Below are 25,143 nucleotides of genomic sequence, written 5' to 3'. Positions count from 1 at the left end.
TGATTCTGTTTGCTGGCATTTTGTTGAGGATTTTTGCATCTATGTTCATCAGTGAAATTGGCCTGTAGTTTTCTTTTTTTGTGTGGTATCTTTGTCTGGTTTTGGTATCAGGGTGATGGTGGCCTCATAGAAGGAGTTTGGAAGTATTCCCTTCCTCTGCGATCTTTTGGAATAGGTTCAGAAGGATAGGCATTAGCTCTTCTCTAAATGCTTGATAGATCTATCCTGTGAAGCCATCTGGTCCTGGACTTTTGTTTGTTGGAAGTTTTTTAATCGCAGTTTCGATTTCAGTACTTGTGATTGGTCTGTTCATCTTTTCTGTTTCATCTTGGTTTAGTCTTGGAAGATTGTACCTTTCTAAGGATTTGTCCATTTCTTCTAGGTTTTCTGTTTTATTGGTATATAGTTGCATATAGTAGTCTCTTCTGATCCTTTGTATTTCTGTGATGTCCGTTGTTACATCTCCTTTTTCATTTCTAATTTTATTAATCTGAGTCTTTTTTTTCTTGATAAGTCTGGCTAAGGGCTTATCAATTTTGTTTTTTTGTTGTTCTTGAGAGCTTTTGGTGTTAAATAGTATGGGAGATGGGAAAAGAATAGACAAGGGGATAATCTCTTGGCCTGGTCCACCTTGTGTACATTGTATTCCAGGTAGTTGGCTCGATGGGATGCTCTTATAATATCCCTCAAAATAAAGCAAGCTTAATACTTGATGAGTCCAAGTGGTATCAGTAAAAATAAATAACCTTGCTTTCAGACCTGAGTTGATGTTTTTGAAAATGCCAATTGTGAGGCCACCCATCTCAAAATCTTTGGAGTTTTATTTATTTTAACCAGGTTAAGGGTGTCATGGAATTTATCCAAGGTTTTTTCTATTTATTTCAATTGTACCTTAAGATTAGTAAAGATGAAAATTGAGGGTTCTTAGTTCCTTTTTTACTCTGAAGAATTGTGGTGGTTCTGATTCTTTGGTATTAGTAATTTGGATTAATCCTTCAGCTCCTTCTCTGTTTCCTTTACTCAAGTAAGATCCCTTTGTATGATTTTTGAGCCTACCTCTATTTCTCCTTCATTCTCTTTCTTAGAGCTTTAGCTTTTAAAAATAAAGACAAATTAATAGCTCCTGTCCTCCTTGAATTTTTTTGTTTGTTTTCTCATTGTGTCGCATAGGTCTTTCCATACTATGTTGAATAAAATTAATGATAGCAGCATTCTTGTCTTAATTGATTTTAAATATGATATTTTAAATGCTTCATATTGAGTGAGATGCATGTAGTAATTTTTGGCAGATTCTGTTTATCAGGTTAAGGAAGTTCCCTTTTATCTCTATTTTACTAATAGTTTCCATTGTGAAAAGCTGCTGAAATTTATGGAATGCTTGTCTGCATTTCTTGAGATGGTAATCTAGTCTTTCTCCTATACTCTTGTAATGTGGGTGAAATTTATTAATAAATTCTTAAACCAGTCAAAACCCTTGAATGAAGCCACTTTGGTTACAGCGAATGTTTTTAACATTGCTAAAATTATTTTGTTTATAATTGGTTTATTATTTTTGCATCTATGTTCATTTACATATCAGCTCTAAAATGATGTGGGATGCTGATAACCCTGCAAATGTCCCTGCAAATGTCAACTGATTTCTCTACATGAGAGATTTGATAAAATTTAAACTGAATCCTGGGAAGACTCACTAATCTTCTTGCAAGGTGAGCAAAACTTAGCAAACTGGACTGGGGACTGATATTTGGTGTCCCAAATACCTGGGAATGACTAAAAGTAAAGAGAAGACTCTTTGATGGGCTACAGTGCTTAACCAAAAGCTATCAAATGGACATGTCATTGACATCTTGGTGGGGGGAATTTATGTCAGTTTTACCGATAACTTAGAAGCAAGGTAGAATACAGGCGTAAGAGAAGGTATCACTAATTTGAGAAAAGTAAACAAGGCCATGAATTTCAAAACAGATTAAAAAGGAGATGTTGGAGCATCTTCATGAAACTCAGGAATATTTTTTGTATTAACTTAGACTCCAGTGTATCTTTGAGACATATGATGCACAATGCACAACATTGCTTCAAGGCCCCAGTCATCCATCCTATATTCTGAAGACTGTAATATAAAAAAATAAGCTATTTATGGAATGTAAGATTGAGGGAAGTACATTTTAGTTTAAAATTAACTTATACAACTCAACAGCAAAAAACACTAATAACCCAAGTGAAAAATGGGCAGAAGACCTGAAGAGACACTTCTACAAAGAAGATATACAGATGGCCAACAGGCACAGGAAAAAATGTTCAACATCACTAATTATTAGTGAAATGCAAATCAAAGCTACAATGAGGTATCACTTAACACCAGTCAGAATGGCCATGATTAACAAGTTAACAAATAACAAATGCTGGAGAGGGTGTGGAGAAAAGGGAACCCTCCTGCACAGTTTGTGGGAATGCAGATTGGTACAACCACTAGGGAAAACAGTATAAAGGCACCTCAGAAAACTAAATATAGAACTACCATATGACCCAGCAATCTCACACCTAGGCATCTATCCAGACAAAACTTTCATTGAAAAAAGTACATGCATCCCAATGTTCATTGCAGCACTATTCGCAATAGCCAAGACATGCAAACAACCTAAATGTCCATAGAAAGATGAATGGATTAAGAAGATGTGGTATATATACACAATGGAATACTACTCAGCCATTAAAAAGGACAAAAATAATGCTATTTGCAGCAGCATAGATGGAACTAGAAACTCTCATGCTAAGTGAAATGTCAGAAAGAGAAAGAGAAATACCAAATGATATCACTTATATTTCTAATCTACTATATGGCACAAATGAACCTATCTACAGAAAAGAAACAAACTCACAGATATGGAGTACAAACTTGTGGTTGCCAAGGGGGTAGGGGAGAGGGAGGGAATGGGATGGACTGGGAGTTGGGAGTTAATAGATGCAAACTCTTGCATTGCAATGGATAGGCAATGAATTTCTGCTGTATAGCACAGGGAACTATAGTCACCTGTGATGGAACATGGTGGAGGATAATGTGAGAAAAAGAATATATATACACATATACATATATATATGTATGACTTTGTCACTTTGCTGTACAGCAGAAATTGACAGAACATTGTAAATCAACTACAATAAAAATTTTAAATAAAATAAAATTATTACTTTATTATAGAGAAATATAAAGTAGTTAGACTAATTAATATGCATATTAGGAATTGGTTGTGTCTCAGATATGCTTCTAACAGAAATCCTTCTGGATTTTTAAATACATTTACTTCTATTCTCAGTGCAAGCCTGCATTCATAAAGTATCTGCTCTTGGCTCAATATTTGGTTTCTTCATATACAACATCAGAAATAACAATATATGGAGTTCCCATCATGGTGCAGATGAAACGAAACTGACTAATCAGTGGGTTAAGGATACAGCGTTGCCATGAGCTGTGGTGTAGGTCACAGATGCGCCTTGGATCTGGCGTTGCTGTGGCTGTGGCTGTGGCGAAGGCCAGCAGCTACAGCTCTGACTGGACCCCAAGCTTGGGAACCTCCATATGCTGCAGGTGCAGCCCTGAAATAAAGACAAAAAAGACAAGAAAAAAAAAGAAATAACAATATATGCATTTTGAATAGCCTTATATCATACAGTTTGAGAGTTATTTAACTTTTTCTGAATTCTCAAACTGTAGTCTGAACTACTGTTAATGTCTGGTTTGTACACATGTAAAAACCAAACAATAGTGAAGACAGAAACAGGTGGCCAACTCCTCAAACTTACCAGATTTTGGATATGCAATTATGAAGACATCATCATCTCTAATTTCAAAATCATGTATATGTTCTAGATACTCAACATTAGCGAAAGACGAAGACAATTACAGCCTTTATAGTTTAGTAAATATGTGCCTGTGTTGTCCATAACTATATAAATTTCTTTTCAAATTCTAAGCATTTTATAATAATAACTAAGACTTACTGAGTGTTTGGTTTCTGCCAATCACATACAAATGTTGTATCATAAATTCGTTTACCATACTAACCAGCTTATACATATTACAACCTTTAATCTTCACAGGAGCCCAACATTACTAGAGTACTGTTCTTATCACCATGTTAAAGATGGGGAAACTAAGACAGTACAATGTCAAACAGGTTTCATTGAAAACCATAAGAAGGTGGTATTATTGTGATTCCAAACATACAGATGGGGAAATAAGGGATCAGAAGTTCAGCAAACTGTTTAAGGTGGCCCAGCTAGCAGAGTTGCAAGATTGGATGCTAGATAATTTGGCCAAAGAATTCATGCTTTGAGTCCCTTTATCATACAGCTTCACAGTATTTTATATTTTTATTCTTTACATCTTTCATTGATCTAGAAATGGGAAATTAGTTAATAAATGTACTTTTTATCTCTTTTTTTTCTGGAGCATGAAAAATCTTCTATCTGTGAAAGAAGCTTCTGAGGCTTTGAGATCTGTTATGCTGTTTCATATGAACTGAGGGCAATGGATTCACTTTTAAAATGCTCTTTACATATTTGTAAGATACTACATGATAATTAATATATTATCCAATAGTAGTTTTTAATAAGAATACTGAAATAAAAAAGAAGGTAAAAGGAGTTCCTTGGTGGCCTAGTACTTAAGGATTCAACATTGTCACTGCTGTGACTCCAATTTGATCCCTGGCTCCAGAACTTCTGCATGTCACAAGTGCAGCCAATGGGGGGGGAAAAAAAGTCAAAATAAAAATTAGAAGAAAACAGTCTAAAGACACTTTACGGATCTAGGACTCTTTGATGCTGCCGAAAGAATAATTTTTGGTTGATATGACCTAGAAATCTGCATTTAACAACCCAGCTATTCACACTAAAAAATGAGAATCAAAAGAGTGATAGATCACCGTCTTGGTTTCCATGGGATGTTTTATCTCAACCTCCAGTGAAGACTTTGAGGGAAGGTATTTAACTCCAAGTTCAAAGGATCACTCGATTCAGGTCCTACTAATTTGCTAGATTTCCCCACTCAAGTTGAAGTCCAAGCAAACTCAACGCCAAGCATTAAGGATAAAATAGACTCGCTGATAAACCTCAAAGAAGGGTCTCGATAGTTGTAGATGAAGAGCAATTTGACTTTGGCATCATATCTCAAGAAAAAAACTTGGAAAACTCAAGTCTGTGGAGTTTAGTGAGGGAGAAGCTATTCTTCACAAAAGGGATAAATGCAAAATTTCATAGTAGGAAATATAGTTGATGTGAAAGGCAAAGATAAGAGTGTGAAACTTTATCATATACCAACTGACACTCTACAAAGGCCACCCCAAATATTTCCTAAGAAGCACCAATTCCAGGAAATCTAAATGCTAAAAAAAGAGTGTCAGGCAGTCCACACAAACATTCTGAGCATCACTTTGTCTGCTATTTGTCTGTTTATTCTGTCTGCACAGTCTCAGGAGAGAACAGATTATAAGAGCTGCTTGTCACAGAAAACAAGAGAAAAAGAGTGATTTATGGTGTGGATTCTCGTAGTCTCCATATTGGCAAGACATACATTGTTTACCTCTCCTTGACTAATATAGAGAAAAGTGCTTGTATAAAGAGGAAGAATAGAGTTTCCACTGTGGCACAGTGGGTTAGTGATCTGGCATTGTCTCTGTGGGGGCGCAAATTCTATCTCCAGCCCAATGACGTGGGTTAAGGATCCAGTGTTGCCACAGTCATGGCATAGTTTGCGGCTGAGGCTTCTATTCAAGCCCAAGCCTGGAAAATTCCATATGCTCTGGGTATAGCCAAAAAAGAAAAAAGAAAAGGAAGAACATCTTTTGTCTCTCTCTTAGACCAAAAAGGAAAAGGAAGATGACCAAAAGAAAAAAAAGAAGGCAGAAAATTTGGGGCGGGGGTACATTTGTATCCTGAAGAAGGTGAGATTTGAAAGAAGCTTTACTAAAGCTTTACCCTTTTACTACTCACTGTTACAGATGAAACCAATGAAGCAAACTCCAGTTTGTAATAACTTTAGGGTGATAGGGAGATTTATGTGTTGCTGAGAAAGAAATATCTTGGGCAGAGTTTCTATTGCCCAATGAGTTGTGTTCTAGAGTGTCAATACTAGATAACTCACTTTAGGAGTTCCCGTAGTGGCTCAGTGGTTAACGAACCTGACTAGTATCCACGAGGATGAGGGTTCAATCCCTGATCTCGATCAGTGGGTTAAGGATCCGGCATTACTGTGAGCTGTGGTGTAGGTCACAGATATGGCCCAGATCTGGGGTTGTTGTGGCTGTGGCATAGCCCGCGGCTACAGCTCCGACTGGACCCCTAGTCTGGGAACCTCCATATGCCACGGGTATGGCCCTAAAAAGAAAAAAAAAGATAACTCACTTTGAATAAATAAATCTGGTAAGATTTAGTTGAAAAGAATATCTGACTACTCCTGAAGCACCAAAGGAGTCAGAATGTTTAGAAATACTAAAAAGAACTGTAGGAGTAGTCCTATTTACTTAATTTTGTCATCTGTGGAACACACAAGGCTATAGCAACAACTTTGCTGGGCATAAAGAATGGTTAGTAAGGTCTTTGAGTCCTTTCTCAGAGGGCTTGTGTTCAATCTTTAGGTCTTTGCACCATCCTACATAAAACAGTTTATGGCTATGGAGGTTTTCCTAGGGCTTTATCAACTTGATGAGTATTTAAATTTGTTTTTCAAAATGTTCAGACTTGTACAACCTCAGTGATGTGCTTCTACTCCTCTTTTTTTTAATTAAGCAAATATCTCATAAAATCCAGCCATATTTTCTGTGTCTACAAAAATTGGCATTAGTGTCAGACCTTGTCCTAATATTTCCTTGGAACTTTCACCCATTCTCAAGTCATCTTGCCTCCATAACCTCCTTTTTGATAATGATTCTCAGATTTCCACTAGACACAGAATTTGATGCTAGAGGAGAATTTTAATCCTTTCAATATGCATATCTTCATTGATAGGCAATAGGGTTTAAACTGAGGGTAATTTAAGCCTCTATGTGTTCAGCTTTCTTGTTTCACATGTTTGTAAATTAAACCACGGCATAGCCTGAAAAGTAGAAATCAGTAATAGTGGACTTTTTATTAAAATGAATAGATCTGCCAAGAATTTCTCATTTCATAACATGAATTTTCATTGAACTGAATGCTTTTAGGATCTATTGAGATGCTTGAGATCTTTTCCCCATTCCATCACCCTAGGTCATTCTGTAATAACATTAATGAAAAAGACAGTCTGCATTTGTGACCAAAGGCATTAAGTTTCTCATTTCCAAACCAAACAATGATATGGTACACTAGCAACTAAGAATATTATTACATATTTGTTTCCTTGCCACATCTTTGCAATCATCCAATTTCACCTGATTTCTCTAAATAGAGAAAGGTATTTAGAAACCAAGATCTTTGCTTTAGGTGTACAAATTGTTCTGACCTCTCATTATTTTTAGGTCCCTGGCAGGCAGAGATAGGAAATACTGTATTTGCTGGTAACCATGGAAATACAAATTAAAAACTATAAAAGACAACCTAATGTCCTCTATCTTTCTTATTATCCCAGCTTGTTCACATGCCCAGCAGACTCCTCAATTCTTTCCAGTTGGTACAAATTCAGGGTGCAGGTGAGAGACCAACACTTGGGAGCATGAACATAGCATATGAGGCATAATATCTGCTCAGTAATAAAGAAGTTTAATAATGTTTCAGGTGATCCGAACACACTGGCCAACTGTGATGAATTGGTAACACTGGGTTTTTCTGACTAGCTTGTTTCCTCTGAAACATTCCAACCAAGAAACCTAGAATAAGTGCTCTCCATTCTCCCTCCTGTCTCCTTCAAAATTTCTTCCAAAGCCATTGTTGTAATCAAGCTAGAAGCCAGAGGGCAAGGTTGCCCGATGATATAATCTTCAGCTCCAAGTACAGACAGAGGAAAGAATGATAGATAGTCAGTATGAAGAGGCACATGGAAATAACATAGCCCTTTCATGGGTTGAGTGTAGGTACTTAGAAAATAATTTGAGTCTACTCATGTGAAACATCTATTAAACATTAGATATATTTCCATTCTTCTTTCCCCATGTTTCCGAATCAACAGTTATATAATGGGTCCGAATTCTTCATAAATATTTAAAGAAAATTAACATATGTTTAGGCTTTAAGAGCACTATTGGGAGTGTTAAGAAGGTACTCTGGAACCTATCATATTAAATTCAGGTCTTACCTACACTTTCAATGTACAGTGAGGACAAAAAAAGTACACAACATCAAATAGTTGATGTTGAGGGTTAAATGAAAAAACACACATTTGAAATAGTGCCTGGTACCATTAAATGTTATCTACTTTTTAAGATACTCTGGGTATTCCTGTTGTAGCTCAGTGGGTTATGAGCCCAACTAGTATCCAAGAGGATGCAGGTTTGATCCCTGGTCTCATTCAGTGAGTTAAGGATCTGGTATTGCTGTGAGATGTGGTATAGGTCACAAACACAGCTCCGATCCCTGCATTGCTGTGGCTGTGGCCGGCAGCTGCAACTTCAATTTGACTCCTAGCCTGGGAAGTCCCATAAGCCTTGGGCATGGCCTTAAAAATAAATAAGTAAATAAATAATAAAAATACTCTGCATGCTTTTGTGTTCCACTACTTTTTATTTTCACATCTATTTGTTTAATGGATTATCAAAAAAAAAAATGTCATTGGCAAATTTGTCAGAAAACCAATGTCTGCTTTTAACTGGGTCCATGACAGGCTGGAAAAAAATATGGATTGAATTATGTCTCTCCTATGATTCACGTCAAAGCCCTAACCCCCACCTTCTAGGGATGTGACTCTATGGAGACAGGGCCTTTCAAGAAGTAATTAAGTTAAAAAGATGTCATTAGGGTGGGCTTTAATCCAGTATAACTGGTGTCTAAATAAGAGGAAGAGATTAGGATAGAGAAACACATATAGAAAATAGACCAGGTGAAGACAAAGAGAAGATGGCCATCTACAAGTCAAAGAGAGGGACCTCAGAAGAAACCAATCCTGCTCACACATTGACCTTGGACTTCCAGCCTCCATAATTGTGAGAAAATAAATTTCTGTTGCTTAAGGCACCTACCCTAGGTACTTTGTTATGAAAGCCCTAGAAACTACTACATAAGAATGATTAGATCAGAAGTTCCCACTGTGGCTCAGCGGTAATGAACCCCACTAGTATCCATGAGGATGCGGGCTCTATACCTGGCCTCACTCAGTGGGTTAAGGATCCAATGTTTCCATGAGCTGCAGACTAGGTTGCAGACACAGCTCAGATCTGGTGTTGCTGCGGCTGTGGCTGTGGTGCAGGCTGGCAGCTGTAGCTCCGATTCTACCCCTGACCTGGAATCTCCCATATGTCACAGGTGAGACCCTTAAAAAAAAGACAAGGAGTTGCCGTCAGGGATCAGTGGTTAACAAACCCAACTAGCATCAATGAGGATGCAAGTTCATTCCCTGGCCTTGTTCAGTGGGATAAAGATCAGGCATTGCCATGAGCTGTGGTATAGGTTGCAGACACAGGTTGGATCCCATGTTGCTGTGGCTGTGGTGTAGACTGTCAGCTACAGTTCTGATTGGACTCAGCCTGGTAACCTCCGTATGCCACGGGTGTGTTTCCTAAAAAGACAAAAAGACCAAAAAAAAAAAAAAAGAAAGAAAGAAAGAAAGAAAAAGAAAGTTATGTGATTGGTGCACTTATACTTCAATAATCATAGTAAAACAATAGTAAAAAAAAAAAAAAACAATTTTAAAAAGATCAAAAAAATGAAGAGGTCATAGATAATTTGATTTTCAGGTTCCTTGTGCTTATAAAAAGACTAGGTATTCAGTATGAAGGGCTGAAATGAGTGGGTAGAAGGGTTACTGATTATTTAAGTATTGTCTCATCTATTAGATCTGCCAGATTATAACATATCACATCTTTTTCAGAACACCTCAGCAATATATATGTCAATCCATTTTTCTTCCATATCACATACTGGCTACCTGAACACTTGATGTAATATGATCTTTTTTTAATCCAGGGAGCAATGGGCTTCACACTCATCACTTGGAGGTCAGGGAACCTCACGACTTGGCCATTCCCTATGTTAACAGTTGATAGACATAGTTTTATCCACCTCTGCTAAGTTGCATTTTGCCATGTGAAAGGCCCATGGCAACTGGTAAGAATTTACATAGGGACAGTTTTTTGCCATTTTTAAATAAATTTTTTTGGAGTATAGGTGACTTAGAAAGTCGTGTTAGTTTCAGGTGTAGACCAAAGTGAATCAGATATATATATATATCCATCACTTCTCAGATTCTTTCCCCATAGAGGTTATTATACAGTATTGAGGAGCTGACACCCTGCTATACAGTAGGTCTTCGTTAACTATCTATTTTATATATAGTGGTGTGTATGAAATAAGAATCTTTTTGATGATCCTGTAGCAAGTCTAGTGTTCTCAGAGAGCTTGACAACAGAGAAGTGAGTGTGTAGCTACATGAACAGAGTGTCCTTGGGGACAAGGAGGCCGCAGTAATATAAGCGCAGGTTGTAGAAAATGGTAAAGCAAATTTCTAGCCTGATGATGTTTACTGGAAAAACAAACCAGCTTCTACTCCCTAGCATTCAGCTGTATATGAAAGTATTAAATCTGCATATGAATCTGCAGGACTATGGGATTACCATGTAAAAATTATCATGCTGGTGTTAGTTGATTTTTTTGCTTGTTTGTTTATAGGGCTGGTTTCCTGATTATAGCAAGTACTTCAAAGGCTCAGAGGAAGGGGACAGAATTTCCACATGCTAGAAGTGAGAAGCCTGTAAAATTCTCTCCCATAAAGAAATGGTAACACTAGATATAATTATCAAAAAGCAACCATTCCATAAATCTTGAAATTGACAAAAGGCAAAACAACCAATAGAAAAAGTATTTCTTTGAGAAAAACAATTGCATCTCAGTAACAACAGGGGCTTGTTGGCATTTAACAGGGGGCTGGTTCCATCTTTTACCCTCTCTGCCAACTTTGTTCCTTGGAGAGTCTATCTATCTACTGGCTTGAGGGAGCTGGTCTGATTTGGAATAGAGCTTGGAAAAAACCCATGCCTAGGGGCTGTGTTGAAAACAATTATAAACTTGGTGGCAAACACTCAGGAAAAGCCAGTTTCTCAGCTGTGGATATTGGCTGTATAAGCAACAGAACAACCAGAAATATAACGGAAGAATCCAGAGAATGAGAGAGCCATAGCGAACTTTGTTAAGCACCTGCATACTCCTGAGAGCCTAGAAGTCTGCACACAGGCACAAGGGTGCATGCACACACAGGAGAGACTAAAGTGTTCACTATCAACTTTTCCCTGGATAAACATGAAGACTTGTACAAGAAGAAAATAAAAACCATGGAAGATTTTTTAATTCACCTGAACTTTGAATTTGCACCAAAATATACACATATACTTCAATAAAAAGGAAGAAGCCTTACTATCTCAAGATACACACATAACTTAGGACAGTTACTGGCTGATTAGTAAACCAGGCAAGTGCAGGGTTGACGACTTGAAGTCCAAGCCTAGCAATAAAAATCACATTAAATAAACCACACAGGCAGAAACATCAGTGTTTATTGTTTGGAAGAAGCCTGTAGAATTATTCAAAGCAAGTCACCAAGGAAACAAACAAAAAAAAAGCAACAATAACAACAAACAAGCAAACAAACAATAACAAAAGAGCAGAAGGGGCAACTGAAGTAAACAGAATCAAGGTATTTAACAAATAAACTGAATTAGTAATTAAACACATTTTTCTTCAGAGGCAAGTCCAGTCTATATGGCTTCTTGGTGAGTTCCATTAATGTAAAAAAAGAATTCCCACATACTTTCAGAAAATAAAGATGGAACATTGCCCAACTCATTATAAGACTGTCGTATTTCCCTTATAACAAAGCCAGACAAAGAGACATTACAAGAAAAGAAAGCTATCAATATCCCTAGTAAATACCAAAAAATCTTCAACTTGTTATTAAAAAATTGTATCCAGCAACATACAAAAAGATTACAAATTAAAACCCAGAAATGCCAGTGTGGGCTTAACATCTGAATATAAACTAATGTAACACATCATACTAATAAAATAAAGGACAAAAACCATATGATCATTTCAACTGATGCAGAAAAAGCATTTGACAAAGTCCAACAGTCTTTTTTTTCTGTTTTGGTCTTTTTAGGGCTGTACCCATGGCATATGGAGGTTCCCAGGCTAGGGGTTGAATTGGAGCTGTAGCTGGCAGCCTGTACCACAGCCACAGCAATCATAGATCTGAGCCACATCTGCGAGCTACGCCACAGTTCATGGATCCTTAACCTACTGAGTGAGGTCCAGGATTGAGCCTGTGTCCTCATGGATACTATTCTGGTTTGTTAACCGCTGAGCCACGAAGGGAACTCTGACAAAATCCAACAGCCTTAATGATAAAAAGCAAACAAACTCACCACAAATTTGGAATAAAGGAGAATTCTTCAACACGATAAAAAGCATCTATTAAAAAGAAAACAGAACAAAACAAAAAAACAACCTGCTAATGAAAACCGAACAGTTTCTCTCAGGTTTAGGAATGAGGTGAGAATGTTCCTCTCATAATTTGTGTTAAATATGTTGCTAAGAGTTCTTGCCAGAGAGAAAGAGACAAAAATCAACTTCATGTCTGTACACTAGAAACATGTAATTCAGTGAACACAGTTTCATCCACAATAACAGCAAAAATAATAAAATACTTAGGAATAATATTTTTTTAAGTGCAAGAATTATACCCTCAAAACTGCAAAGCAGTGAGTTCCTGTCGTGGCTCAGTGGTAACGAACCCAACTAGTATCCATAACAGCATGGGTTCGATCTCTGGCCCCACTCAGTGGGTTAAGGATCCCACATTGCCATGAGCTGAAGGTGGAAGACATGGCTGGGATCCTGTGTTGCTGTGGCTGTGGTGTAGGCTGGCAGCTACAGCTCTGATTCAATCCCTAGCCTGGGAACTTCCACATGCCTCAAGTGCAGCCCTAAAAAAAACCCCAAACAAACAAACAAACAAAAAACACAACGAAGTATGTTTGAGGAAAATTTTTAAAGATCTAAATAAATAAATATTCCATGCTCATAGTATTGAAAAAAATAACTGCTGTTACTGATATTGATTCTGAAATGTTTATGGAAATGCATAGAAATTAGAGTAGCCCAAAAGACTTTAACAATATCAAAAAGTGGGAGGACCTACTATTTTCTGATTTCAAAACTTTATATAAAGTACAGTAATCAGGAGAGTATAGTACAAGTATGAAGGTAGATATATATAGGTAGATGAAATAGGATTGAGATTCCAGAAATAAACTTTTATGTTTATGGTCAATTTATTCTCCATAAAGGTGCAAAGGCAATTCAAGGAGGGAAAAGGAAGTCTTTTCAACAAATGAAGTGATACTGAAATACTTAAAAATCCACACCCCCCAAAAATTTGTGACCTTACTTACAAACACAAAAATTACCTTAGAATGGATCAAAGACAATATTGCTGAGCTAAAATGATAAAAGTAAAAGAAGCCCAGGAGAAAAATTTACTTGAACTTTTAAGAACTAAGATTTCTTAGATAAGACAGAAAAAGCAAGATCCATGGGGGGAAATTGCTATTTTTCAAAAACTTTTGTAGTGCAAAAAGACACTATTATGAAGATGAAATGATGAACTATAGACTAAGAGTATATTTGCAAACATTTTATCTGATGCTAGTCTTATATCTAGACTATGCCAATAACTCTTATACTCAATAGCAAGAAGATAAGCAACCTAATTTTAAAATAGGCAAAAGAGGGGTTCCCGTTGTGGTGCAGCAGAAACAAATCTGACTGGGAACCATGAGGTTGCAGGTTCGATTCCTGGCCTTGCTCAGTGGGTTAAGGATCCGGCGTTGCCATGAACTGTGGTATAGGTCACAGACACGGCTCGGATCTGGCGTTGCTGTGGCTCTGGTGTAGGCTGGCAGCAACAACTCCAGTTAGACCCCTAGCTTGGGAACCTCCATATGCCATGGGTGCAGCAATAAAATAAAATAAAATAAAATAAAATAAAATAAAATAAAATAAAATAAAATAAAATAAAATAAAATAAAAAATAAAATAGACAAAAGATTTGAACAGACATTTTTATGAAGACATAAAATTACTAATTAGTACAAGAAAAGTTAACTTACATCATAATGTTATAAAGGATATAAAAAGTAAAACCACAAATATATACCAATTCATACCCCCTAGAATGGCTATAATCAAAAAGGCTGACAAAATAAGCATTAGCAAAGATATGGAAAAATGGGAATCCTCACATATGTTGAAGACATAAATAGTGCAGTCTCTTTGGAAAGTAGTTTGGCATTTCCACTTCCAGGAATCTACCTCCAAAAAATGAGAATGTATGTCTTCTCAAAGACTTGTCCATAAATGTTCATAGCAGCATTATTCATAAGATCCGAAAGTGGAAACAATCCAAATGTCTATCAACTATAAATAGATAAAACGTAGTATATTCATATACTGCTATAGTACTTGTGAAACAAAATGAACAAAATGTTAATATATGCTACAACATAAATGCACTTCAATATCCTGGGGGAAGAAAAATAAATAGAGGAAGAAAGTAGCTTCCTCTCTGCCTGGGTCTAAGGTATAAGGATTGGAATTAAATAACATAGGACATAAGCAATTGAGGGATTCGATGGAATTGTTCTAAAAAGAAACCAGTGGTGATGATAGCACAACTCTGCAAATTATGAAAAAACCTTGAATCATACACTTAAAGGGGATGGTTTTATGATTGTAAATAACCCACAATAAAATTGCTGGGAAAGAGAACAGAGGAAGTTTATCTGACATGCAACTCAGCATATAGTAACCATTTTTCACTGCTAGTAGGATCTTGATACAATCTCTAAATTCAGAAGTAAATGACTCTCTCCTTTATCTTTCACTCCCATCAGCAGATATAGTAGAAAGAAAGAAGAGACTTTTGTAGTTCAGCTCAGGATTCTCACTAACTCTGAAATTCAGCATGATAGCCCTCCGTTGCAAACCTTTTGTCTTCTCAGTAGATTCTCCTCTTATTGCATCTTCTTCCCATATACCTCAAGTAGAGAGAGAAAAAAACAAACAAACAGAAATTAAATACAATGATGGGAAATAAGTCTCATTAAAAATATTCTTTAATTAGCTATTCTCAAGTGTAATGCCTATGTCCATTATGGACTATTCACAAAATATTATTAGACCTTTCTATGTTAAAGCACAAAGAGAAGTACCACTACAGTTATCTAATTTACTGGATTGAGATAAACATTTTAAATATCCTTGGGAAAATCCTTATGAGTAAAACTTTTTTGATTTACAAAATCTAAAGAATTAAGTTGATAACCTAATGATAATGATAATCGTAATGATAACCTTAATGATAAGGTTAATGATAAGCTACTGAAGAAATCATTACAGGAATTTCCGACTTTACAATTCTTTGCAGAGCTTATTGTAAAAAATATTGACTATATCCAATATTTTTTAATGAAACAGAATTGCGAATAGAAGGTGTGAAGGGAGTTCCCGTCGTGGCGCAGTGGTTGATGAATCCGACTAGGAACCATGAGGTTGCATGTTTGATCCCTGGCCTTGCTCAGTGGGTTAAGGATCCGGCGTTGCCGTGAGCTGTGGTGTAGGTCGCAGAAGCGGCTCGGATCCCACACTGCTGTGGCTCTGACGTGGTCTGGCAGCCACAGCTCCGATTCGACCCCTAGCCTGGGAACCTCCATATGCCACGGGAGCGGCACAGAAATGGCAAAAAGACAAAAAAAAAAAAAAGGTGTGAAGAACCAAGAAAACGAGAGGAGAATATATGTCATATATGCAAGTAGTAAATAGATTTACTTTGAAGGATTAGGCATATTCTCAAATTCTACAGTATGCTTGACTTGTTTAACTATCAATCCACATTTATCTGCCATTTCCCCCCTCAGCTGGGCAAGTGTTGGTAAGGTCTTTATACTACATATCACAGAGGCAGAGATAGGTCCAGGGTGGGATCTTCGGATGCTGCTTTGTATCATCTTTTTGATGGGTTCTAAGGGGAAGTTGTCTTCTAAGTGGAATGGCCATAAAGGATAAATTTCCTAAGGCCTATTCAAATTCCCCGTATATTCACTTGAGTTATTCACCTTGACCTCTGCTTCTCTTCTATGGTTTGTGCTTCTTAAATAACAGCTGTTTCTTTCTGTATGCTAAAATAAATCATAACTACTTTACACTGGGCACACTATCCAATTGGGAACATGACTCAAGCTCTTTCTCACACAATTCCCCTCACCTGTCTCTTGAAGGCACTGCACCAGGCAAGGCACGTTGTGTTGCTTACTGAGAACAGTAGTAGTCACTTTGGAGTTTATCTTTCCTCTTGTCACCTTTCAAGAAATAAAAATTTGATCCAAACGTAAATCTCCCTTTTATTGGAGAAATACTTACAGCTAAGAAAATAGGGTTTAATATGACAGAAATTTGACCTTGTGGTTATTCAGATTGCCTTTTTGTTCTGTTTGTTTGTTTCTTTGTTTTTGTCTTTTTGCCTTTTATAGGGCCAATCCCGCGGCATATGGAGGTTCCCAGCTAGGGGTCGAATCGGAGCTGTAGCCACCAGCCTATGCCAGAGCCACAGCAACGCGGGATCCAAGCCGCGTTGGCGACCTACACCACAGCTCACGGCAATGCCGGATCCTTAACCCACTGAGCAAGGCCAGGGATCGAACCCACAACCTCATAGTTCCTAGTCGGATTCGTTAACCACTGTGCCACGATGGGAACTCCCAGGTTGCCTTTTCTTAACAGGGATTTCTAAATTTGGAAAAATAACCCCTTTATAGTAGAAAATGTGTGTTGCTTGTTAGAAAATAATAATTGTGAGAGAGTTCCCATCGTGGCTCAGGGGAAATAAATCTGACTAATATCCATGAGGACACAGGTTTGATTCTGGCCTCACTCTGTGGGTTAAGGATCCAGTGTTGCCGTGAGCTGTGGCATAAGTCGAAGACACGTCTTGGATCTGACGTTGCTGTGGCCATGGCATAATCTGGCAGCTGCAGCTCTGATTTGACCCCTAGCCTGGGAACTTCCATGTGCCACTGTTGTGGCCCTAAAAAAAGACAAAAAGAAAATAATAATTGTGAGATTTCCCCCAAGATGAATAAATTGAAGAAGGTAAATTGAAATTTACAGAGGTGAATTTTTTTACTTTTCACCAAACTTCAAAGGTGAAAATCTTACCAATTTAAGGTGTTTTTGGCAGAAGCTCTGACATCTTATGGACCAACCACTAAGCTATGCTAGCCCAGAAGTATAAAACAAGAATTTTTAAAAACAACTCTGGGAGTTCCTGTCGTGGCTCAGTGGTTAACGAATACGACTAGAAACCATGAGGTTGAGGGTTCGATCCCTGGCCTTGCTCAGTGGGTTAAGGATCTGGCATTGCCGTGAGCTGTGGTGTAGGTTGCAGACACAGCTCGGATCCCTGCGTTGCTGTGGCTCTGGTGTAGGCCAGGGGCTACATCTCTGATTTGACCCCTAGCGTGGGAACCTCCATAAGCCGCAGGAGCGGCCCAAGAAATGGCAAAAGACCAAAAAAAAAAAAAATCTGAGTGGGGATACTAAAGGCTACATACTTTTTTGGGAAACAGAATTCATAGAATTAGTCCTAGTAACTCTCTAAAACAAATAATTAAAAGCAAAAGCAAAACAAAACAAAAAATACAGAAGCAACAACCACTTCCAGGGGGAGATCAGAATCCAACAAAACTATAATATATTATCTAAAATGTCCAGATTTTTTACAAAAAGGACCCTGTGCCAAGAAACATGAAAGTGTGGCATATATGCAGGAAAAAAAAAGAGCATTTAGTAAACACTGTCTCTGACTTGACCCATATGCTGCTGGATTCAGCAAACAAAGCAGCTATTAAAAATGTTTTACTGATATTATATATAATATACAAATACATATTGTATGTGTAACTGAATCACTTTGCTGTATACCTGAAAATTAACACTATAAATCAACTAGATTTCTAGTTTTAAAAGTTTAAATAAATACATAAAAGGAAAAAAAGTTCTATTTGATGAGTCCTGGGATCTAGATAGCAAGTTTGATGTGGCAGAAGAATCAAGTGACATGAAGATAGAATGAAGAAAAATGAATAAAGCCTCAGAAATCAGTGGAAAATATCAAGCATATCAATATATGTATGAAAGAAAAGGGCAGAAAAAATATTTGAAGAAATTATGACCAAAAACTTTCCAAATTTGATGAAAAACATTCATCTTAATCTACACAGCCATGAAGCTCAACAAACAACAAATAGGATAAGCATGACTAGATCCACACCTAGGCATATCACAGCAAACACACATTTTAGGATTATTTCTTCTATATCTGTGAAGTGTGTCTTTAGTATTTAATGGGAATTACACTGAATCTGTAGATGGTTTGGGGTAGTATAGACATTTTAGTGATATTATTTCTTTGGATCAATAAATATAGGATACCTTTCCATTTATTTGTGTCTTTTCCTTCTTTCAACTAAATTATGTTGGTTTCCACTGTATAGATATTTCATTTCCTTGCTTAAATTTATTCCTAAGAATGTTGGTTTTGTTGCTATTTTGTAAATGGGCAGTTATCTAGTTGTTTTTAGTTCTTTTCAAATGATTTATCATTAGTGTAAAGGAATGCAGTTGATTTTTTTTTTTTTTTTGGCTCCACTCAAGCATGTGGAGGTTCCCAAGCCAGGGATGGAACTATACCACAGCAGCGACCCAAGCCACTGCAGTGACAACGCCAGATCCTTAACCCACTTCACCACAAGAGAACTCCTGCACTTGATATCTGTATACCAATTTTTTGTCCTGCAACTTTATCGAGATTATTTGTTCTAACAGTTTTGGGGTTGACTATGGAATTTTCTATTTATAAAATTCCATCATCTTCAAATACTAAAAATCGAACTTCTTCCTTTCTGATTTGAATGCCTTTTATTTCTTTAGCTTGCCTAACTGTCCTGGCTAGGACTTCCAATACTATGTTGAATAGCAGTGGTGACAGTGGCCATCATTGTCTTTGTCCTGATCTTATAGGAAAGCTTTCAACCTTTCACCACTGACAATGCTGATAGCTGTGGGTTTGTTGTACATGGTTTTATTAGGTTAAAGTATTTTCCTTCTGTACCCAATTTATTAAGGATTTTAATCATGAAAAGATGTATTTATCAAATTCATTTTCTGTGTTTACTGAGATGATTATGTGATTATAATTATAGTATATGTTGAATCATCCATGATCCCAGAGATAAATCCCACTTGGTCATGGTGTATAATATTTTCAATATATTCTTAAATTCAGTTTGCTAATATTTTCTTGAGAAATTTTGCATTTATGTTCATCAGGGATATTGGTCAATAGTTTTCTTGTGATATTCTTATCTGGTTTTGTATAGGGGCAATGCTAGCCTTGTAGAATGAACTTGAAACTGTTCTCTCCACCTTGATATCTTGGAAGATTTTGAAGAGGGTTAGCGTAAATTCTTTAAATGTTTGGTACAATTCACCTGGGAAGATGAAGCAGTTTTTCTTGTTTCGAGGTTTATGATTACTTATTTCATCTCTTTACTTAGTATTTTTCAGTTCAGATTTTCTATTTCTCCTCATTTGGTCTTAGTAGTTTGTATGTTTCTAGAAATGTACTCATATCTTCCAGGTTATGTAATTCATTGGCATATAATTTTATAAAGTAATCATTTATGAATGTATATATTTCTGTAGTTGTAATATCTCTCTTTTCCTTCCTAATTTTGTTTGAGTTCTCTCTTTTTCTTAGCTAGTCTAGCTAAAAGTTGATCAACAGCCCTTAATTTTCTCCTTTCTATTGTTTTCCTGATGCATATTTCATTTAGTTCCACTCTGATCGTAATTATTTTCTACCTTCTGATAACTTTGAGCTTACTTTGTTCTTCTTTTTAGTTCCTTCAGGTGTAAAGTTACTTTTTTTTTTTTGGTCTTTTTAGGGCCGCTCTTTTAGCACATGGAAGTTCCCAGGCTAGGGGTAGAATCCGAGCTGTAGCTGCTGGCCTACACCACAGCCACAGCAATTCAGGATCCAAGCCACATCTGTGACCTACACCAGAGCTCACAGCAATGCCAGATCCTTAACCCACTGAGGGAGGCCAGGGATCAAACCTGTGTCCTCATGGATAATAGTTGGGTTCGTTAACCACTGAGCCAAGATGGAATTCCCTATAAAGATATATTTTTAATTAATATCTTTGTAATTTCTTAAAATGTGTGTTTGTTGTTTCCTCTCACATCTCCTATTGCTGAATCTGAAAAGATTTGATAGGTTGTATTTCCACTTTTATTTTTTGTGATAAAAATTTTTTCTCTTTTGATTTCGTTTGACTTATCATTTAAGTCAAACGAAATCAAAGTATCGTTTTTCATTTCCATAGTAAATCATCTGACTTTTTTCCTATTTGTTGATTTTTATTTTCATAACACTGTGGTGAGAAAGGACAGTTGGTACGGTTTCAATCTTCTGAAATTTGCTAATATTTGTTTTGTGTTCTATTGCATCATCTATCCTGGGCAGTGTTCTGTGTGCACTTGAGAAGAATGTTGATTCTATTGCTGTTGGTTGGACTCCTCCATATATGTCTGTTAAGTTACTTTGTTCTCAAAAATGGTTCAATTCTAATGTTTCCTTATTGATTTTCTGCTTATCACCCATTGCTGATAGTGGGTTATTGTATATTGTCTCTTTCTCCCTTAAGATCTGTTAACGTTTGCTTAATATATGTCAGTGTTTCAAAGTTGTGAGAATATATATTTTCTGTTGTTATATCTTCCTGATGTATTGACCCTTTTATCTTTGTATGACTTTCTTCAGCTCTTGTTACCAGTTGTTTTTTTTTTTTTTCTTCTTTTGGTTCACACTTACTTGGAATATCATCTTCCATCCCCTCACTTTAAGTCTATTTGTGTCTTTAGAGCTGAAATGATTTTCCTATAGGTAGCTTATAGTAGAGTCTTATTTTTTAATCCATCTGGCTACTCTGTGCCTTTTGATGATTTAGGGTGATTATTGATATGTGAGAACTTGCTATTGCCATCTTAACTTTTGATTTCTTGTTATTTTGTATCTCCATTGTTTCTTTTTCATTCTGTTTCTGTCTTCCTTTGCAAATTAGTGGTTTTCTATGATGATATTCTTAGTGTCCCTTTATTTTATGGTTTGTGTCTCTGTTCTAGATTTTTGCTTTTTGGTGACCATAAGGCTTATATAAAACTTTTCATAAATAAAACAATTATTTTTCTGCTGATAGCAATGTATCTTCATTAATGGTTTTACGCTTTCTCCCTATTTTATATTTTTGATGTCAGACCTTACCTCTTATTATGCTATCAATTTGTTAGTCACTTGTAGTAGATACAATGATTTTAATGCTCTTTTTTTAAACTTTTTGCTTCAATAAAGTGGTTAACATGCTATTTTTAAGGTATCATAGTTTTCTTACTCTGAATGTTTATCACATTTATCAGAGTTTCATGTACTTTCATTTTTTTACATGTGTCTAATTAGTGTCTTTTGTTTTAGCTTGAAAGATTCTTAGTATTTTTGCTAGGAGTCTGGTGGTGGTAAACTCCCTTAGTTTTTGTTTATCCAAATAAAGGAAAAGTCTTTATTTCTCCTCCTATCTGAAGGTTAATTTTGCTAAACAGAGTATTTTTGGCTGGCAGTTTTAATCCTTCAATACTTTGAATATGTCATTCCACTCTCCTCACTAGTCCAGTTTCTGCTGAGAAATCTGCTGATAGTGTCATGGTGATTCCTTTATAGGTTACTCACCTTTTTCCTTGTCTGACTTTAAAATTCTTCCTTATCACTGATTTTTGACAATGTCATTATAATATGCCTTGAAGAAAGTGTTTTTGTATAGAAATAATAGAGTATTCTATTGCTTTGTGAGCATGTTTTTGAATTGCCTCTCTGAGTTTTCTTATGCCTTATTGGATATCTTCATAAAAGCTATTTTGAACTTTTAATCAGTTAGATTGCAATATTCCATGTCTTTGAGATCGGTTGCTAGAGATTGTCATTTTTTGCTGTGATATCATATTATCATTATTTTTCATAACAATTGATAAAATGTGCCTTGGCTGTTTTGGTTGACGTGGCAAACAATCTTCTTTTTTTTTTTTTAGGGCTGCACACACAGCATATGGAGGTTCCCAGCACAGGGGTCAAATCAGAGAGGTAGCTGCTGGACTACACCACAGCCACAGTAACACAGGATATAAGCCATGTCTGTGACCTACACCACAGTTCATGGCAACACCAGATCCTTAACCAACTTAGCAAGGCCAGGGATGGAACCTGCCTCCTCATGGATGCTAATCAGATACATTAACCACTGAGCTATGAATGGGAACTCCCCAAACAACCTTTTATACTTAGGGAAAGTTTTGTATTCTTTGACTCTAACAGTTCAATAGATTTGCAGAAAAAAAAATTGTTATAATAAAATTTGTGTTGAACTATAGCACAAATTTTGGTTTCTCTTACCAGGCTTAATTTGCTATTAAAGTTGGAACTATGCCTAAAAATCCAGGCATTTTAAAAAAACTGATAGAGAGTGAAGGAAAAGTGTAGGCTTAGCACATGGAGTTTGGGGTATGTCCACAAGCCAGTAGGGGTATCCTCAAGCTGGGGAGGATCTGAGGTTTTTGGGTGGACCACTTGTTGAAATCCCATGGCAGAGAGTAGGAAACATATTCATTCCAATCTCTTGTCTGCCTTCTTCCATTTTCTTTCCTTCCCCTCAGTCATGGAAGTCCCTTCACAAACATCTATACCGTGCTGAAGAACAGCAGATCCTCCTGCTGTACCTCAGCAGCCTGACGGACTTTCACTGAAAACTTCCACTTTCCCACACTTCTGCTAGAGAGTCCACCAATTGTCTCTGCTGCCAACACTACCATCTTGACTCCATTGGCAATCCTGGAGTCTTCCAAGGTTCAGTCCTTCTGCATCCATTCACAGATGGATGGATCCCTGGTGTGCTAGGCAAAGCCATTTTGTTTGGCTATGAATGTCCATTTAGTTATAAATCAATGGGAGGGGAAAAAAACTAATCATGCCACCAAGCTGCTGATTCTCTCATTACAATGATGGTTATTGAGAAATTGAAAATAAGAAATTTCTCCCTCTGGAATTTTTTCTAAATAAGGACAGAGTTAAAGTTTAAGTGCAGTGCTATTGTTACCCAAAAAAAGCAGGGCAGCAGGAAAAGTTAAGAAGGGAACCTTAGACAAGCCAGCTTCCAAGGAGCCACTACAGGTGCCTGATTCTACCTGAGAGAGGTCAGGACATTGTCTGAGATAAATCCAGCATAGAGGAGATTAACACCCATCGTGGTTGCCCCAAACACCATAAAATCTTAGAATCAAAATCCTGTTACTCAAGGTCTGGTTTCAGGATGGTGGCATAACCCTCTTCAACCCATCTTTCAAGCCTGTATAAATTCTGGACAAGTTAAATAAAAATGCACAAATAGCTGATGAAACCAAAGAGTAAACAGGGACAGGCATTTTGTGGGAGGAAAGTAAATTCTGAAGACGTGACATAAGTTTCCCTCTTTCTTGTTTATTTGGTTTTGATATTTTGCCCTTTTGTCCCTGGAGACAGCCTGTTGCCCAATTGTACTCACAACTAAAAAAAAACCAATAAAATACAATTTGCAAAAATGCTGAATTGCTAAGCTGTAAATTAACTATACTTCAATTTAAAAAAATTTTAAGTAGATTATTTAACCACTAGATGGCAATTGTGAACTCAGAATTTTCAAGATAATTTCCCTGATTTGGTTGATGGAGAGTGAGAGGGTCCTTCTCATGGTCAAAAGATATATTTACATTTAATATCATTTATGTATTTATTGGAAAAAACAATCTCGGGAGTACACCCTGTGCTCACTTAGCAAAAGGGATTCTAATATGAACAAAAGGTTTCTTATGAAATGGATGACACATTTGTATCATATGATAATTTAGAATAAAATCCACACAAATTTTGTTTTTCTCATTCTCAGCCATGTACTCGATAAGCTTGAGCATGTACTTGTTTTTATTTACTTTTTATCATAAAACACATGAACAACAAAAAGGAAAGAAACTCATCTCACTCACTCCAACACAAGCACTGCTGTCTTTTTTTTTTTTTTTTGATAGTTCACACTTAATATTCTTGAAGCATAACTGTAGGACCCGTGTGATTTCTATATGCACAAGGATATTTAATAGAATATACTCTATGCCTATTCATCAGCTAAGGGACTTGCTCCCTAGAAGCTGCCTTTGAATCATACCACTGATTCAAAGCAAGACAAGTCTTAGTTGTATGATCTCATTAATTCTCCTACAGTTGAGTAAATGGATTACACTCCATGACTCATCCACGTGTTAAAAAAAAATTTTTTTTTCTACATCAATTCATCTTTTTGTTTTGTTTTTTATTTTGAGGGTATATGGCATATGTAGGTTCCCAGGCTAGGGGTCGAATTGGAGCCGTTGCTGCCGGCCTACACCACAGCCACAGCAATGCCACATCTGAGCTGCGTCTGTGACCTACACCACAGTTCAAGGTAACACTGGAGCCTTAATCCACTGAGACCAGGGATTGATGGATACTAGCGTCTGCATGGATACTAGCCGAGTTCCTTAACCACTGAGCCACAACGGGAACTCCCTACAGTAATTCATCTTATTCATATCTCCTCCAATGTCAAACATCTTCTTGAATTGAATTTAATTAAGATGATTTTAACTCCATCAGGCCTATTTTCCCCTCTGAACAGATTTTACTTCCTGTTTCTCCTTCCCAAAAGGTAATACCACCCAGAAGAAACTTAGGATATGCCTATTAGTGGAGGGATGCTCTTCTATATTCTGTCCTCTTCAGATCTGCAGACCAATACA

At 36.7% G+C, this 25,143-nt stretch overlaps 1 protein-coding gene across 1 annotated transcript in view; it reads right to left on the bottom strand.

Moving 5' to 3' along the window:
* Positions 1-23,148, bottom strand: part of LOC125120655 (amine sulfotransferase-like) — a 57,863-nt gene extending 34,715 nt beyond the window's left edge. Inside the window, exon 1 of the mRNA XM_047769145.1 lies at positions 23,023-23,148. Coding sequence (XP_047625101.1) covers positions 23,023-23,148 — 126 coding nt within the window. The remainder of the gene's footprint in view (positions 1-23,022) is intronic.
* Positions 23,149-25,143: the final 1,995 nt, after the last annotated feature.

Source organism: Phacochoerus africanus, chromosome 2 (assembly GCF_016906955.1).
Source record: "Phacochoerus africanus isolate WHEZ1 chromosome 2, ROS_Pafr_v1, whole genome shotgun sequence".
NCBI classification, from domain to species: domain Eukaryota; kingdom Metazoa; phylum Chordata; class Mammalia; order Artiodactyla; family Suidae; genus Phacochoerus; species Phacochoerus africanus.
This window is presented reverse-complemented; position numbering and strand designations above follow the sequence as displayed.